Source organism: Chaetodon auriga, chromosome 4, assembly GCF_051107435.1.
Source record: "Chaetodon auriga isolate fChaAug3 chromosome 4, fChaAug3.hap1, whole genome shotgun sequence".
Lineage (NCBI taxonomy): Eukaryota > Metazoa > Chordata > Actinopteri > Chaetodontiformes > Chaetodontidae > Chaetodon > Chaetodon auriga.
The window spans coordinates 8,972,805-8,988,556 of record NC_135077.1 but is presented as its reverse complement, the minus strand read 5'-3'; the positions used below and the strand labels follow the sequence as shown (position 1 = coordinate 8,988,556).

Genomic DNA, 15,752 nt, shown 5'->3' with positions numbered 1-15,752 from the left:
TGGATCTCAGATGTTTTTATTTTCACCTTAAAGGTAGCTGGTAATTGAAATTGTCATTTTTATTTTCCTCTACTGCACTTTAAGCCCATTTCTGTCCTCCTCTGGCTGCTCGTCTGTCACCAGGCCTGCTCCTCTGGGAGGAGAGAGGTGGAGGGATGGTTGCGATGATGCAGATTTGCTAAATATAGACAAGATAAAAAAAAACAAAATGTCATAAACAGACTGGAGTTCGATGACAGTGAAAAGAGTCAGGGTGGGGGGATGCTAACTCTCAGCAGTGGTACATTTGATTGCCTGTTACAGTAAATTCATTCAGGCTTGAGACAATGGCAGTAACGTATGAACAGTACTAATAGTAGAAAGTACCTTTACTTAAGTACTGCACTTCAGTACAGTTTTGAGGTACTTGTTATTTTTATTTCTGAGTGCTTCCTCGTCCACTGTTAAGATTTACCATAATGGTCTTCAGTGGAAACAAATTGAGGAAAAAAGTACACACAAAAAGTAGCCTCTCTCAGCTTGTATGACTGCTCTAATAGCAGTGGTGGAAAGAAAGTATTAAACTACTGTACCTTTTACTGTACAGTTTTGATATACTTTACTTGAGTATTTCCATTTTATGCTATTTTACACTTCACCTCCACTGCATGTCAGAGGCACTTACTCTACTTCATTTATCCAATCACTTCAATTCCCTTTAGTTTAAGGTTAATGATACAAAATATAATCAACTAAGAAATTATGAGGTAATATTATAGATTGAGATAAAACTTTATTGATCCCAATCGCAAACTTCCCAGCAGACAAAGTATATAAAATAATAAAATCAGCCCCACCTTCACCGACTACAACATTAATGTGATGTACCCATTAATGCAGAAATTAGACTATATTTCACTGCCAATACTTTTATTGAACTAAAAATTTGAATACATGACTTTTACTTGGACAGGAACCAAGTATTTCTACACTAGTCCACTCAATGGAAACAAACTGTGAAACAAAATAGCCTCATTCAGCTTGTTTGACTGTTCTTATTGTGAGTTTACCTGTATAACACTGTTCAACGCTTCCATCCAGCAGTGTTTCTATGTCATCTGAAAAATATTTAAGTAGACAATTAATACACAAAGTCACAGAAAGAACTGTGTTTGCATGAGATCTGATTCATTTCTCTGAATCTGTTAAAATGTGCCTACCTTGACTGTCAACTTCCTGAATGGGTGAGAGCTCTGTCCATCAAAAAAAAAAAAAAAAAAAGTTATCAAAGGACTCAAAAAACAGATTAATCAAATGATTTTCATCCAAACTGTGCGTATCATTTAGGAACTGACCTGACCAAGACCTGGACCCATTGGACTGGAGGGTCATCCCTACTAGACAGTAAGAAGTCATTAGAATTTAAATTTACTGAATGAAAAAGAGAAGGATGGAGACCTTTTGTAGAGTTTATAAAGTGTCACTGTGTAATTGACCAAAGCCAGTTACCTTTGGGAATGACCATCTCTGTGTGCTTCTCACCATCTAATTGAAGTGGAAAACATACAGCATTTCAGTCATATTTATCATTACTCATTTCCTTTAGAGGTGAATTGCCCTGACCTGAAAAATCATATCTGTTTGGTTTCCTCTTCATTAGGGGATAACGTATCATAATTCTGAGAAACGACAGTCATAAAGGCACTTTTCACAGAAGTCCCTGTCACCTCATACGACATGATATGACACAAGCTTTCCATCCAGTTCATCTACATAATCGTCTCTTGAGCCGATGCCATCAGGATTGTTTTAGACTGCATGTATGTAAAAACAAATTGAAGGACATTTAGTTTTATTCTACAAACCTGATTCCAAAAAAGTTGGGACACTGTGTCAAACATAAATAGAAACAGAATGTGATGATTTGCAAAACACTGAAACCCCATATTTCACTGAAAATAACACAAAGACAACAAATCAAATGTTGAAACTGAGAAATTTCATTGTTTTTGAAAATGATGTCCTTATTTAGAATTTGATGTCAGCAGCACATTTCCAAAGAGTTGGGCCAGTGGCAAAAAAAGACTGGAAAAATTGTGAAATGCTGAAAGAAAACAGCTGGTGCAACATCTCACAGTGAATTAGGTTAACTGGCAGCAGGTGAGTAACATGAAGGGGTATAAAAAGAGCCTCCCAGAGAGGCGGAGTCTTTCTGAAGGAAAGATGGGGAGGGGTTCAACACTCTGTGACAGACTGTGCAGGCAAATAGTGCAACACCTTAAGAATAATGTTTCTCAATGTAAAATTGGAAAGAATTTGGGGATTTTATTGTCTGCGGTACATGATGTCATTAAAAGATTCAGAAAACCTAAAGAAATGTCTGTACAAAAGGGACTAGGCCGAAAACCAATGCAAGATGGCTGCGATCTTCAGCCCCTCAGAGGGCACTGCTTTGAAAACAGACACGATCCTGTAGTGGACAAAAACCATCGTCTGTGAACACAGTAGGCAGTGCACATGGCATGGCTAACCTGCACATTTGTGAAGGCACCATTAATACTGAATGATATATATATAGAGAGAGAGGTTTTGGAACAACATATGCTGCCAAGTTTTTCAGGGAAGGCTGTGCTTATTTCAGCAAGTCAATGCCAAACCACATTGTGCAAGTATTACAACAGCATGTCTCCGTAGTGACAGAGTCAGTGTGCTAAACTGACCTGCCTGCAGTCCCAATCTGTCACCCACTGAACATTTTGGCACATTATGAAACATAACATACGACAAAGGAGACCCCGAACTGTTGAGCAGCTCACATCTTAATCAAGCATCAAAACATTCAGCTTTCAAAATGACAAATCAGTTGGTTTCCTCAGCTCCCAAACGCTTACAGAGTGTTGTTGAAGAAGAGGTGATGCAGCAGAGCGCTAAACATGACCTTGACCCAACCTTTTTAACACGTGTTGCAATCAAATTCTGACTGAGGATATCATTTTCATAAACAATCACATTTCTCAGTTTCAACATTTGTGGTAATTTCAATGAAATATGTAGTTTCAGTGTTTTGCACATCATCACATTCTGTTTCTATTTACATCTTACACAGCATCCCAGCTTTTTTGGAAACGGGGATGTACTTAGTAGTTGGATTTTGTTGGCAGCTATGGATCGAGCACTGCCATTAAACCCTGTGTATTTAACTCTTTTCTTGACCACAGGCATTACGAGAGAGAAGTGTGTATCTTGGTTTAACACCCAAACACAAGAGAACACACTCAAAAGTCAATAGAAGACACAATTTAAAGTTACCGTTCGACTGCCGGCCAGTGAAGTTGTAACCAACACGGTGCACCTTGGGCTTTTCTGAAGGCAATAAGAGACATTTTCAAGTCAACTTCAAAGGCTCAAACTAACCCAAAGAGCATGTTTGTGTGTGTGTGTGTGTGTGTGTGTGTGTGTGTGTGTGTGTGTGTGTGTGTGTGTGTGTGTGCGTGTCTTACTGCACAAGCGTTTCCCCCAGATTTGTCCAAACACAGTTGTGACTACAGTCAGCAGCACCAAACACAACAGAACCAGCCAGAGCACCCTGAACACACATCGCCACTCATCTGGAGGATAGAGACAGATTTGGGTATGAGAACAGAGACGAGGGGAGAAATCCACCACATTTGAGATGCTGGAACCAGCAAATGTTTAACATTAATCCTTCAGAAGTGGCATTAATAGTGAATAGATTGAAAATGTAAGTAGTTCTTATCTAAAAACAAGAGATACAGACACATGGATGTAAGAAATAAATCCATTCAGAGAAAGAAATGCCAGAGACAGAAAGGAGGGGAAAAACTGGAGAAATAATAGCAGGAGGTGAAGATACAGCAACTAATACAAGCAGAAAAGCAACAGAGAGGGAGGTTATGGAAAGGTTTGGTGGAAATTGGGCAGAGAAATTAAAGTTCAATGGATTTCCAGCTTTCAATACACTGGAAAATATGACTTAGTCATAGCTTTAAGCTTGGGGGAGTGTTGGAGAGTCGAATAGGATGAAAAAAAGCCAAAATCAATGCGGCCTTGGAGATACAGTAGATTAAGATGAACTGTAACTCTCAGATCATACAGCACAGAGAGAGGAAGGGAAACAAATCCCAGAGCCAAAGCTGGATTCAAGAGAAGAAGAAGTGAGGGAAATTTGCTTTATTGAAAGAAATGACTCCACTGTGAACTGAGAGAGACGAGGGGTTTGAATGAGATTGAACCAATTTAACCTCAAATGAGAACTGATTGGACAGTTTCTTAGTCTTTTATTGTCTCCTCTCCCCTCCAATCTTAAAGCAAAGCCACACTTGGAACAAAAGAAGCACTGCCCTCTCATCCTCACACCAACCTTTCAGGATTGGTTTCCATGGCGGACTTTCCTTTGCCGTTGCAGTCAAAACCGTTTGATTGGCGAGCCAAAGGAGACAGCGGTTTTGATTGGCTGACTCCGAGGTGGTCAGGGCAGGGAGGCAGCAGTAAAATGCTTTCCTCTGTCCTTCATCATCCTTCTTATCACCCTCCTCTTCCTCCTCCTCTTCCGCAGGTGGGTGCAGGTGTAAGAAGCTGTGGTTACTGAGACTGTACAAGGTGAGGTTCAGGGTCTCTGCATCTCTGAGCTGAAGCTCCACTGACACCTCGAAATGTACCTTTAAAGCTGCAAACAGAGAGATCGATAGAACAACATGACAAGAGTTTAATTCTCTCAGCACCGCAGTTGTTTCATCTGGGAGGTTCCCATTAAACGGATGTGAGGAGAAAACCAGAAATATCAACCTCAGGAAAAGTCAGCGGGTAACCAAAGTCATCATGATTCCTCCTCTGTGGACCATGACTGTCTGAGTGAACTTTCATGGAAATCCATCCAATACTTGTTGAGATATTGCAGTTCGGTGGACTGACCGGCATCCTTAAAGCTACATCACAAGCATGGCTAAAAGCAACAGAAGCTTATCTTTAAAAACTGCAATACCTGAAGATGAGATGTTCCTGTGTAATTCCGTCACATCCATATCTGTTTCACAGATGAACCAGCTCCTTTCTGGGTCTTCACTGTCACTCCTGGAGTCTGATCCAGGATCTGTCATCTCGCTCTGGTTCTTTTGTGCGCAGACGTGCTCCCACTTTTCAAGTTCTGCAGTCTGTGAAGGGTCGCACATACCCTTCCTCCTAATTTCAGCCTCCCCGATCTTCCCATTTCCTCCCGTCTTCACCTGATTCCCTCGCTCACAGGGTCGGTAGGGCAGACAGAGGAAGTTAACTTTTGATGCTAACAGGAGACAGAGAAGGAACAACAGAAAATTCAAAGTGATTTCTCAGCGGGAGCGGGCTAAGAGTGGAAAAACAGCAAAATGTTCCAAAGTCAGAAATCAGAGCAAGATCTCAAAATGGAAGCTGTTGCCTTCAGTTTATATCTGACAGACAAAGACAGACAGGAGAGACACAGACAAAGAGTAAAGCCATTGACGGCAAACACGTGCACGAGTACAAAGCCTAAAGCAAGCTGCTCCTAAAAATCGAAGCTTTTCAAGGCAACACAATGCAGAAGCATTTTCAAAGCAGCTGTCAGTCAGTGTTGTATAGAGCTATATTTGGGAGCGACTTTTAACTCAGAAAGACAGAAAAAGAGAGAGGTGAATCAGAGTGAGTCTACGTGAAAAGGAAGAAACAGGACAAAGTGACTCAACAACATGAAGTTTACTTCTTTGAACGGGTGACCTTTGATATAAAGTTTGAACAAAACTGAGCCAAAGCACAGCCACAGCATCTACTTTTTAATGCTTCAAAAGAAAAGTTACAGTGAAGCATTTGGGAAAACACACAGACAGACAGACAGATAGACACACACACACACACACACACAGAGTTAATAAACCACTATCCAAACCAAAGCTGGATGACCCACCTCTGTACAATGTGAAGAACTCTGGTAGGCAGACGATGAAGGCGAGGATCACAAGGATGAGAAGTTTAGTGAGTGCTGCTCGTGTCATGGTTGCGCCATATGATCACACACACTTCTTCAGGCTGACACGGGCATGACTTGCGGCTTGTGATAGCTGCTTCCTTTTCTTGAAACAAACCCATTGATTCACACCTTGTCACTGGCCATCGGACCAGCCTTCGCTAAAGGCTACAATGCCCTTATCCAATTTCTCATAATTCTTGTAGAGGCAGGCGACAACTAAACACGAGACATCCACCACACAAAGCAACTTCACTTCCTATTGCACTTCCTGTCATGTCCTCAGAACGAGTGACAAATGGAGAGTTGCAGAAACGACAGAGTTTGCATCCGCAGAAAGTAAGTAGAAATGTGCGTCTCTCCGGGTGTGGATTTGCATGGGAGGTGGTGTTATGATGCCAACTGTCCTCTCTAAAGAAGAGAAAAATTGAATTGAAGCTCCATGTGAACAACAACACAGAGGCAGATGATCAATCCTGTGTTGTATATGTGTGTATCTGTAAAGAGAGATCAGCTTATGGGTTGAATCTGTTTGTGTAAAACAGAGACAGAAACAAAGAGATGTTTCTTTATACCTCTGTGTTAAACAGAGAGAAGCCTGCAAACGACCTATTATGCAAATGTACCCACTGTTTCAGTTGCAGTTGGTGTTAAACAGAGGAGGTAAACTTTCTCATAGTTGTGATATGTCATCTCAGAATTATGACAAACATTTGCATAATAGAATGTTTGCAGATGATGTCACGTCACTCTTTCCTTGTGGCGCGAACTGCAGATGCAGGGCCAGAAGTGATTTCCTGCACACTCAAAATGCAGATGTTTTGCGCCATTTACGGTTGTGCAGATCAATCAAACTGAGACACCACAAGGAGCTTTTATTGAGCACCAAAACTTGTTGTTCATAAGGTTGAAAAATGCAAGAAATTGACCGAAAAATGGCGGGAAAAATGGCTTGTTAACCACCAGGCCAGGTAGTTGGTTATACCTGCGTCCTCAATAGCCGGCTTTCTCATAATTCTGAGGTATTAATTCAGATAGTCTTAATTATGAGATCCTTTCTCATAACTCTGACAAGGACGTTTTTTCACATGGCAGAAACGGTCTTCCATTGGCCTTGGGCCAGCTGTCAGTCATTTAATTAATGTTACCACTCAGTGGAGAGCTGATAGGGTTTTCTATTGCAGCTGCAGAGGAAATTACCTTTCTAGTTGTCTTTTCATTGTTTTCGTTTCATTTTATTCTACTTGATCTCTGTTGGGTGTTTAGTGTAGCTCAGATTTTACGGTTGGGTTCCTGAGAGCCACTTATCTTGGCATGCCTGGGACAGGAACACACACACACACAGGATCAGACAAACACACATACTCAAACACACAAACACAGCGATGAGCATGGCTGGCAGGTGGAGCCTTATCTCCACTCCGCAGCGGCTTGCCTCTCTCAGGGCTCAGTCGGCAGCTTAGAACCAGATGCAAGCAGCCAAAACTAAGAAAAAAATCACTTTTCGACCCTTTTATGTTCAATCAAAACTGCTTGACACTTGAAGCGTTTCCAAATATTTAGTGTGTATGGCTGAAATGTGTTTACCACCATACTACCTGTGATTGCTGACAGAGTTGTGCCATATACAATAGCAGTGTGTGTGTGTGTGTGTGTGTGTGTGTGTGTGTGTGTGTGTGTGTGTGTGTGTGTCTTCCCATGTGCAAGACTCATAATGTGGCTCTGTGGATGCTGTTCTGTATTCCGATCTTGTATACAAAAGCTTCGATTTTCCCTGCAAAGACCAATAACGCCCTCATCAATATTGTTTATTGTATTGGTTTGTAATTTCAAAATAATTTTCCAGACATCTCCTGAGGTAAAAAAAAAAAAAAAGAAAGAGAAGTTGTATTTCGATAATAATTACAATGAAATATATTGGAAAAAAAACTGTTCAACTGGTATTTTTCCAGTTAATTAATTCCAATTAATTACTAGAGAGTCCTTAGTCAGTGTACAGCAGGTCAGCTCAACAATGGAAAATCTATACAGGAAAAATGGCAAGCAGAAAATTCAGTATACAGTATTTAGCTGCAGTCCTAGTTGTTGAAGTTTTACCCCTCTTCTGTGTATTTAATGCTCAGTATGGTATCTCACAACACACAGATGCTACAAGCTGAGAGTTAGAAGATAGCAGAGGGGGGTGAAACACTGATCAAAACACTTTTTATTGGCTGTAGTGACAGAGCGAAATTGAGCGTTCCACATTTTTCAGGGGAGCAGCTGGAAACACCTCCAGGATCCTCAGGTCTCTTTGAAACCTGGTTAGAAAACCACAGGTAAAGACTTGCTCTCCTTTATGCTTGTGTGTGTGTGTGATTAGTAAACTGCTGTGATTTTGCTGTGTTCACTGACAGCCGGCATAGAGATGAAAATAAAACCTCCTTTTAGTTCCCCATAGCGTGAGCCAAACTTTTAACCTGACAGTTTGCCAAAAATCTATCAGAACCGTTGTCGATCGAGTGGAAACTCCAGCAGACGGACATGGAAGAAGTAAATCTGAGATCTGACTGAAGACGCCTGGAGAGAGCTGGGCCCTCGGCAGATCTGACAGGTGTTCAGATGCTCAGGATTCAGGATGTTATACCATCCATTTTACTGCTTTTCCAGCAGGAGTGCCAAAGTGCACGGATGTGAGCAGGTTTCCCAGAGACTGCGTCAGCTGGTCGATTCAGAGCAAGACATCTTGACAAGTGGCCAGATTGCAAGTAAATTCAGCAAGCATTTTCTTTCCACATCTCCTTGCGGTGCTGAATCCTAATGTTTTGCTAGCCCAATGACCTTTCCTCTAGTGCTACTACACTCACAATGTGCACAAGAGAAATAAAAATTCACAGCAGACTGCCATTAATTTAAGGCCCTCAAGATAAATCTTTTCATTTTAATGACTCCATGGTTCACTGTCCTCAGGACAAACTTCATATTTTTAGCTCTTTTGACATTATTTTGTTCATTCTTTCCAATACTTTTATGGGCCTCCAGACATTACTGGCAGAACTTTAGACGTTTAGTCTCACTTATAGCAAATACCCAGTTTTGGCATACCTTCAGAACATTTCCACCATTTGACTCAATCAAAGGGGTGATTTGTTCCGTACTAACCTGTTCTGTTGCGCAGTCAGCTGACAGTACACATCGATCACTTTTTATGCTGCAGTCACAAACTCTAATGTTGAATATAGTGCAGTGCAAATGCTGTCTGGGTGAGGTGTGTGTGTGTGTGTGTGTGTGTGTGTGTGTGTGTGTGTGTGTGTGTGTGTGTGTGTGTGTGTGATAGACAGGAGGAGGGGTGTCTTTATAAGCAATTTTTCTTCAAGACCCAGTAATTATCTTATGAACTTGAACCATGCATGCTGTCAGACACAATCCGCAGGGTCACCTCGGACAGATATCACTCAACAGATACTGTGGGATATTTTTGGAGCGCTGCATTACTGCAGAATGTGATGTCGAGAGTTTAGAGATTGAATATAACAGCATGATGAGATTAGGGATTTAGGTACAGGAGAGGAGAACTCAACAAGAGGCTACGCTTGGCAGGCGCCGCACAGGTTGTGGTTGTATTTCAGGCATTAGATGTTGTACATTTGATCCTTCCATGTCCTCACTGGGATGTCTCAACTTAATCCCCGGATCTGCTTTAAATGCTTTACACAATGACGTTCTCAGATAGGCGAAGGCATCAATAGCTACAGTGACTTGAAATTCTCTTTCATCCTTTTTTCACCTCTGATGTGTGATGCTTGCTTGTTTTCTGAGATACAGGTTATATTTTTGACATCGTTTTTAAGGTTTTAGTTCATATTTATTTTTTGGCCCTGTTTTCATCCACATCACTTTTATGTTTTAGTGATCAGCTGTATCAAATTGTTGTAATTTCATGGTTAGGCCTCTCCTGGACTACACTAATGTCCTCCTTGAGTATGTGTTGGTGTCTGTGTTAGTATCACCGCTGTTGCAGTATCTCTTTCCTATGTTGTCTGCTGTGACCGAAAGTAAACCCATCGTGATGTCACCCATTGGTTTTTGGACTACCTCAAGTTTGGCATTATAGCCATGGCCATCGTGGTTTTGGAACCAGAAGTGACCACATTTGAACAAGAGGGTGAAGCTGGGGAGGATACGCCTTGCTATGCTTCTATCCTGATTGGCTCTCACTAACAACCTGAGTACACGCCATGGTAGGGACTTGTCATCATTAATCAGCCCTAAGAAAAAGAAAGCCCTGCTTCATCATCTCTTTTACTCTAAATGGGAACATAATTTACAAAATGAACAAGATGAAATCTAACATAAACTTGCTTAGTTCATATTGCAGTTTAGATTTTGCTTCAGTCATATGGCTGAATAAAATTCAACATGCTAATGAGACAAGAAATATTCTGCGACAGATCTCCTGCTGCCTACATCTTCATATATTAACTTTGTCAGATTTTCCTCTTTGCTTCTCATCTAACATCTGGCGTCTCAGGAGAAAGCAGACTCACCTCTGTCTCACCTCTGGCAGCTTTTTGACCCAGCTTTTGCAGCATGGCTCCAAAACCAAATAGGCCTAATTAGCAAATATTCACATGCTAACATGCTTAACTAAGGTGGTGAACATGATAAACAGTTTCTGCTAACATCACCACGGTGGCACTGTAATTTTGAGCATGCTGACTTTGGCATTTAGCTCAAAGCTTTGCTGTGCCTCAGCGCGGCCTCACAGAGCTGCTAGCATGGATGCAGACTGCTAAAAAAAAAAAACCCCAGCATGATCATGCAAGTAGAGTCAGGCCAATGTGAGAGTTTTGACATTTGGGAACATTAGAAATACTAAATAATAAAAGCTCAAAGATCCATTTACAAGCTGCTAAGGCTGCTGTGAAACTGCATATGGTTGTATACGGGGGTAAGATTGTAACGCCTGTCTCTGTTCAAACGTCTCATGTGGAAAGTGAATGCCTCTTTCTCTGGGCATCAAACTTCTGTTGGATGACTTTGACCTTTTCCCAGTCGATGCTGTGACAGCTCACATTCTCTTTTTTCTGTGTTCATTTAGTCTCTCTTTCAGGGTCCTTGCAATTTCAGTTTCCGACTGTTGTGGCATGTCACAAACCCCTCCAGTTTTCCGTTCGGAGCTCTCTCAGGAGCTCCCCGTGTTGGGAAAGGATTTGAAGCCAAAACACAGCATACACAAATAGACTATGAAAAACCCCTAAAAGCCCCACTGTACACTAACTGCTCAGCACCAAACTGCAGAAAAACACAATTCACAACTAGCCAGTGAACACGGTGCAGTATTTAGCAGCTAAAGAGGCGTATATTTCCTTCAGGAGTTGGAGGAGACCAAACGCAGAGCTATGTGAGTGAATGTTAGACTTCATTCATCAACTGGCCAGAAACACGATGAATGATAATCTTGCTGTGCAAAGGGATGTTTGCTAACAAGGTGATGATACACATGTCAATGTTTAGCTGTGTTTTTCCACTGCCCCTAAGGAGCCAAAAATGAAAATAAATCAATAATAGTCACCTTTCTGAACGTGAAAAGTATACATATTTACATGGTGTGCTTATTAACAGAGACAATGTCGAAGGTCTTTGTAATGATAAGCAGTATGGAAAGCAAGTTAAAAGACAAGAAAGACAAATAGGGGAGAAAAAGTGGGAAATGAGGTGCGAGGTGTGAGCATGTTTTTCCACTAAAAACAGAGCCGGAGGAGGAGGCAGAGGCAGAGGCAGAGGGAGAGCGTGGTGATTTAGTGCTGTGTCAGCAGTAAGGCGTCATCTTGTTCTCCAGAGACGAAGCCACAGTGAAGCTTTTATGACTTTTTATGGAGAAATTACGATGTTCCACAAAGAGATTATCATTATGAGCGAACCTTTAAAGGTGATGAAGGTTTCCAGACTTATCCTCCTCGTGGCTCTAATATGTCTGTCTGTCTGTCTGTCTGTCTGTCTGTCTGTCATGCTGCCTGTCTGTAATACTGTAGTTATATTAGTCCTTACTTTCCTTACTTCCCTACTGTTCTGCTCAGCAAAGAAATACAAAGGGCTCTCTTACACTGTCTCTCAGTGTCAAGCTTGTAGTTTCAGTCACATCTTTCTTTCTTGTGTGTGTGTGTGTGTGTGTGGGGGGGGGGGGGGGGGGGGGGGGGGGAGAGGCAATACTTCAAACGATAGCACACACTAAAGTGGGCTAAAGTGAGGTGAATTCACTGGCAGCTCAGAGCCATCACGGTGTTGCATCTCTTTTGTATCCCTTTATGTTTCACCTTCTCTCTCCTTCTCTTTTCTCCTCTGCTGTAACCTTTCCTGGTGAGAAAATGCCATGTCAATAAGAGCTTTTCAACATAAGGAAAAATCAATGTGCACCCTGTTTCAAACCCGCCTTCTGAACAAATGAGTGGTTCTGCTCACAGGGTGGTTGCTCGGTAAAAGCATGTATGTTGATATGACTTAACACAAACATTTTACGCATTAAAGCGCTTTATTGGTCACAACTCACGGCATCAAATTTTATTGTCCTGAAAGGGAAAGCAGGCTTGTGGGCAGGGTTGCAGTAAAAATGTAACATAAAAACAATGAAAACACAATAAACAATAAACACACACATTAGCATAAAACCTCAGTAAAATACATGATAAATATAGACACCATGCACCCACACCCAATCAATCTCTCATTGAAATGATTGATCCAAACGTCTTTGTTGACCTTCAAGAGTGGTATTTCGTCTTTTTTCTTAATTTTTTATGAGGGTTGAGAGAAAAGTGTAGCCCCTTTATTCTTAACATATGCAAATCAGCAGCATTCAGTGCTGTATTTGCTGTATATGTGTTCATTCAGAGAACATCATTTTTGATGAAAAACACTTAATGATACTCTTAAAACTGAATAAATGACTTTTTGTAATGTGAATGTTGTGGCTTATAATAACAAGCCCACTAATGATTACCAACCCAACTCAGCAGCTCCCCTTAACTCTATACTTTCAGCTCCTTGTTTTGGTTCTTACAGCGTTTCTACAACATTTCTAGACACAGCTGTTTCAGTGAAAAGACTTTGATAAGGCTGACTGCCCAGCACCAAACAGCAGACAGTCAAAACTGGCTATTAGATTAAGCATCCTGTAGGTACAGAGACTTTGATAGAGCTCAAATCAGAGCAACAGAACAGTGAATATTGATTCTTAGAGTCACCAATTGGGCACAAACATGACATTAAATAAATACTAATGTTGCTACATGTCTGCTGGACGTGTAAATAAGCAGATTAAGAAAATTACAATTATGAGACTAAACACATGTAACCATGTGACTGGTATTTCACACGCTGACACCTGAGCCAATACCGTTTGCAGATGAAGACTATTAAAAGCACAATATGTTACATTTCTGCATGTATCCAGCAATGTTTAAATCTGGATAATTCCCTAACTTGATTCAAGCTAATGGTGCATTTCATTGTCTTGACTCTAATGGCGACAGGAGAAACTTTAGTACATTAACTCCTCTGTCAACATTTCTGCATGAATCACATCAGATAGATTTTCATCGGCAATGGTGGTCGTTCAACAGTGAAGACAATGGCTCCCATGATCCTATGCTACTTCAACATCATCAAACTGCGTCTTTTGGTTTCATTGTGAGACCCCTAGTGGCCTAAATTACATAATTTGCGTTTAAGTGACCCTTTAGGTTAGAGATTATTTTGTCACACATTCTGTACATCTGTGTACAAATACCTCCAGTTTGTCATGCCCCTTTGGGTCCCATATAGATGCTAAAGGGTACCTTGTGCATCTGGGCTTTCAACTAACTCCAATGTAAACCCATCTGTCGTAATATTAGACGCTCAGAGCAACTGATTCGGCCGTCCAACATGTTCTCATCCCATGCTTAATGTTGTGAACCAGTCGCAGTTAGGTTTGCTTGGTTAGGTACGGGAAAGATCTTTGGTTTCTCACAGGACACAAACCCTGGTCTCCTGGATGAAAGTGGTGTGTTTTGTTCATCCACCCCCACCTTCCTCCACTTGTGGACTTTCTTGCTCTTTATACTGCGTGACCTTGCTCTGAGTGTCTAATACGGTTTACAGTGGAGTTAACTGAAAGCCCAAGCACAAGGTATCCTTTAGCATCTGTATGAGACTCCAAAGTGCACGACAAAGCGGCGATACTTGAGACCAGACTCAAACAAACATGCCAGTATTTTGAACTTCAGAGTATTTCATCAGCGTCATTGAGTGATGAGTTAAAATCAAAGCACTACAGTCTGAAAAGCGTCATTGTTCATGGGTTAAGTAGGTGAAGATGATCTACTGTACAGTGTTGCTCTGAGTGGTCTGCCTTGCTGCTGGTCCTGTGGAGGAATTTACAGACTTGTACGCAGTATTTGAGCTAAGATGACCCTGCTATGTATAGAGCTCTTTAAACATATACTCTAAGAGATTGATAAAAGATCTCTCTCTCCTTTCTCTGCCTGGTTTTTAAAGCGTACAGTGTTTCTAGGCCTGACTATTCTTGTCACGTCTTGTAGCACAGCTTGTATGATGAGAATAAAATTAGCCTCCTATCTAACGTTATAATGGAAAGCGGCACACACAAACATTAGACACACACATACGCTCTTTCTCATGCATGAGAGGTAATTTTATTTTAGGAAGTTTATTTTAGGATAATATTATTCATGAGTTTTCCAGATAGAGGAGCGAGCAGATGTTTTGGGAGAATGCCGGCTGGTAGACTTGACATTCTGGTGACAATGGCTTTTCTCGCATTTTTGTTGAAATTCTGTGTGGTGCTTGAGATAAAGGACACATCCTATCGTTCAGGGGAAGCAGCTTCATTCCGTGTTGTTTATTGTAATAGGTTTTGGCATGCATAAATATACTCATAGATCAGTGAGAACATTCAAGCCATTACGGTGTGATTAACATTTTATCACAGATCTCCCGACTCTCTTTTGACACACGTGCATCATGATTTCATTTTCATTCATTCTCTCACTCTCTCAATAAACCAGATGCATGCTAAATGCTCCCTTGTGCTGAAATAGGAAGTACTGAGGGCCAGTTATGAGTTGATAAGCTGCAGTGTCAGCGTCCTCTAAATGCCCCCCCTCCAGTAATTATCTACTGACAAGGCCTCCTGCCTGTTCCTCCTCTCCTTCTTATCGTTAACACGACCTCAACCCACTAATTCTTATTCAAAACCTGTTTCATCCTGCCATGTTCCTTTTATCCTGCACTTAGTCACAAGCTCACTTTTGGATGTTCGAAGGCAGATGGCTCACAGCTTTAGGGGTTTTAAATGGAAGTCACCAACAAGCAGAGGAATTTCTTCAAACTGCATGTTAGAAACCGCCGCTGAATGCTTGTAATTTAAACTCTTCTAATTGTGACCATTCTGACTATAGGTTATGTCAATTTTGTATTCGCAAAATATATAAACATATATCAGGGCACAACCCTGCAAAAGCTTCCCAAATAAACTTCAATTTGATGTTGTCTTGCAGGATTTTCTGCATCTGTCTCCGTTCTTCGTCCTTCCTCCTCCAGTTGCTTTTTCTATTGTGCACATTTGTACACTGATTCAAATGAAGTCAACCATCAAAGTGGAATGACACACAATCGCCCCTGTAATACTTCATGGGTCATTGCAGTTATGTTTCTGAATGTCCTTAGAGGGCAATAACGTAAACAAACCTTGTCTGGTTTGCTGCTGCTTAGGATGCATGCATGCGACAGCCGCAGC

At 41.2% G+C, this 15,752-nt stretch overlaps 1 protein-coding gene across 1 annotated transcript; it reads right to left on the bottom strand.

Moving 5' to 3' along the window:
• Position 1: 1 nt before the first annotated feature.
• LOC143320030 (uncharacterized) lies at positions 2 to 6,222 on the bottom strand. The gene is made up of 10 exons (XM_076729396.1): positions 5,915 to 6,222; positions 4,982 to 5,278; positions 4,361 to 4,666; positions 3,480 to 3,587; positions 3,289 to 3,342; positions 1,489 to 1,524; positions 1,335 to 1,373; positions 1,200 to 1,232; positions 1,050 to 1,097; positions 2 to 178 (listed from the first exon to the last, which is right to left on the bottom strand). The coding sequence occupies exons 1-10, from the start codon at positions 6,000 to 6,002 to the stop codon at positions 117 to 119; spliced, it is 1,071 nt and encodes a 356-aa protein (XP_076585511.1). The 5' UTR covers positions 6,003 to 6,222; the 3' UTR covers positions 2 to 116.
• Between the last annotated feature and the right edge of the window lie 9,530 nt (positions 6,223 to 15,752).

Excerpts from the sequence above, each read along its gene's own strand:
- LOC143320030 (XM_076729396.1), bottom strand. The coding sequence starts at position 6,002 with ATGACACGAGCAGCACTCACTAAACTTCTCATCCTTGTGATCCTCGCC. Across the intron at positions 1,525-3,288 it reads CACTGGCCGGCAGTCGAACG|ATGGTGAGAAGCACACAGAG; the intron begins GTAACTTTAAAT and ends CACTTCAATTAG. Across the intron at positions 1,098-1,199 it reads TCAGGAAGTTGACAGTCAAG|ATGACATAGAAACACTGCTG; the intron begins GTAGGCACATTT and ends AATATTTTTCAG.